Genomic DNA, 2,078 nt, shown 5'->3' with positions numbered 1-2,078 from the left:
AGACATCAACAATTTGCCTATGTGGTATAAGCAACGCCATACGATGTTACGTTGAGGTGACAGCGCCCATAAAAACACGAGAGGTAATTCCCATTTTTTACATATTTTTTCCTTCAACGCTCACAATATGGATCGTTTTAAAACGGTAACATACTAAAAAAAAATCAAGTTTTATTTATACTATAATATAGCCATAATTTATATCATTTTTACCTACAAAATATAACTTTCTGTCAATTACATATTTCTTTCAATAATTCAAAACGAAAATATGAATCGTATTGATCCAGTCCAGCCATCCAACGATGATAACGATGAAGACGATATGTTTGTGAGTCTGGTGTACTGATATTATACAAACATACTACTATAGTCAGATCCAGCTCCACTACGTTAAACAGAGATCGTGAGGAAGGACATAGATGGCTAGTTAATGATTACTTTGCGGATAATTGTATCTACCAGCCAAGCGATTTCAAAAGAAGGTTTGGTTTGGGAAAAAAATGTGTTTGAAAGGTTATCCAACGCCATGGAAGCAAGATATCGTTTGTTTCAACTTTTTTAATGTATAAATGTCACTTGTAGATAAAATAAATACAATTTTTAAATGTTAAATATATATTTAGGTATCATTTGTTTCAACTTTTCTAATTTATAAATGTCACTTTTAGATAAAATAAATACAATTTTTATATGTTTAATATATATTTAGGTACGAACTTTTCCAATTGAGATACGATGCTAAACGAGGCTTCACAGGGTTGCTGAATTGTGTTGCTGCAATTAAACTTATGGTAATGAGGGAGTCGTCCGATTCTGTTGACGATTATATGAGAATGTCTGAGAGGACCGCACGAGAAAGGTTGTATTTATTGGCAAGAGGTGTTGTCGTAACCTTCGGTGACCAATACTTGCGTAAACCCTCGTTGCATGATATGCAACAACTATATGTTGCACATGAAGAAAGACATGGTTTTCCGAATATGATTGGGAGCAGTGACTGCACACACTGGAAATGGAAAAATTGCCCCGTGGCATGGAAATGCCAGTATTCGAGTGGTTATCATTGATATTAGAGGCTATTGCTTCACAAGATTTATGGATTTGATATTTTGTTTTTCGGGGTTGTGGGTTCTAACAACGACGTCAACGTTCTTGATCAATCACCAATATTTGACGATCATTTGTTAGGAAAAGCTTCGGATGCTCCTTTCACAATGAATATAAGTTTAGGTATTACCTTACAGATGAAATATATCCACCATATTCCACGTTTTTTAAGGCGTTTCAACACCCAATAGATCTAAGAGACAAATATTTCAAGAGACGACAAGAAGGAGCACGCAAAGTCGTTGAACGTGCTTTTGGGGTTTTGAAATCAAAATGGCACATAGTTGAACGTGCAGCGAGACCTTATGAGTTAGATAATCTACAAGATATCATGTATTCATGTATTATAATGCATAATATGGCTAGATAAAGGACGCAATATTACAACATATTCGCCTACGGAACCTAGACATGTGCAATTTCAACCGGGGACATTGGAATATTTACATAGAGTAGTTGATATTCAAGATCAGCGAAAACACAAGCAACTCCGTGAAAACTTGGCGGATTATATCTATGTTGGTCACGAAGATGAAGATGAATAGTTTTAGGCCAAAAAATGTAGGTTTTATCATTTTTTTTTGTTTTGTTTTTTAGGTTTTTAAATGTTTTTGTCTTTTGTTGTGATTTTTTAAATGTTGTTTTTAATTTAAGATTTATTAAAATTTTATTTTTACTTTTCAAATGTTATTTTTAATTTATGATTTCAGTTATATGATAAATATAATTATTATGATATAAAAATAGAAACAAATTCGAAAGATAGAAAAGAAAAATAACAAAAAGAAAGTAAAAAATAAAATAGAAAATAATTTGTGTTATCACATGTTATTACATGTTGCTCATTTCTACCTTGGGTGTTATAACACCCATGTATGAGTAGGATCCTCACATGGAACCTTTTGGGTGTAGTAACATGTAATAACATCTTGCCCACACCTAGTAGTCTAAAATTAAATTTATTTAAC

The 2,078-nt window shown here is 32.5% G+C and overlaps 1 protein-coding gene across 1 annotated transcript; it reads left to right on the top strand.

The window, feature by feature from the left end:
* Nucleotides 1-271: 271 nt before the first annotated feature.
* On the top strand, nucleotides 272-1,655 carry LOC145036013 (uncharacterized). Its single transcript, XM_078984503.1, has 4 exons — nucleotides 272-327; nucleotides 713-1,048; nucleotides 1,192-1,443; nucleotides 1,562-1,655. Exons 1-4 carry the CDS (start codon nucleotides 272-274, stop codon nucleotides 1,653-1,655), a joined length of 738 nt encoding a protein of 245 aa, XP_078840629.1.
* Nucleotides 1,656-2,078: the final 423 nt, after the last annotated feature.

Source organism: Lactuca saligna, chromosome 3, assembly GCF_052625555.1.
Source record: "Lactuca saligna cultivar CGN05327 chromosome 3, ASM5262555v1, whole genome shotgun sequence".
In the NCBI taxonomy this organism is placed as follows: Eukaryota; Viridiplantae; Streptophyta; class Magnoliopsida; order Asterales; family Asteraceae; genus Lactuca; species Lactuca saligna.
This window is presented reverse-complemented; position numbering and strand designations above follow the sequence as displayed.

Excerpts from the sequence above, each read along its gene's own strand:
- LOC145036013 (XM_078984503.1), top strand. The coding sequence starts at position 272 with ATGAATCGTATTGATCCAGTCCAGCCATCCAACGATGATAACGATGAA. Across the intron at positions 328-712 it reads GATAACGATGAAGACGATAT|GTACGAACTTTTCCAATTGA; the intron begins GTTTGTGAGTCT and ends ATATATATTTAG. Across the intron at positions 1,049-1,191 it reads CCCGTGGCATGGAAATGCCA|GAAAAGCTTCGGATGCTCCT; the intron begins GTATTCGAGTGG and ends ATCATTTGTTAG.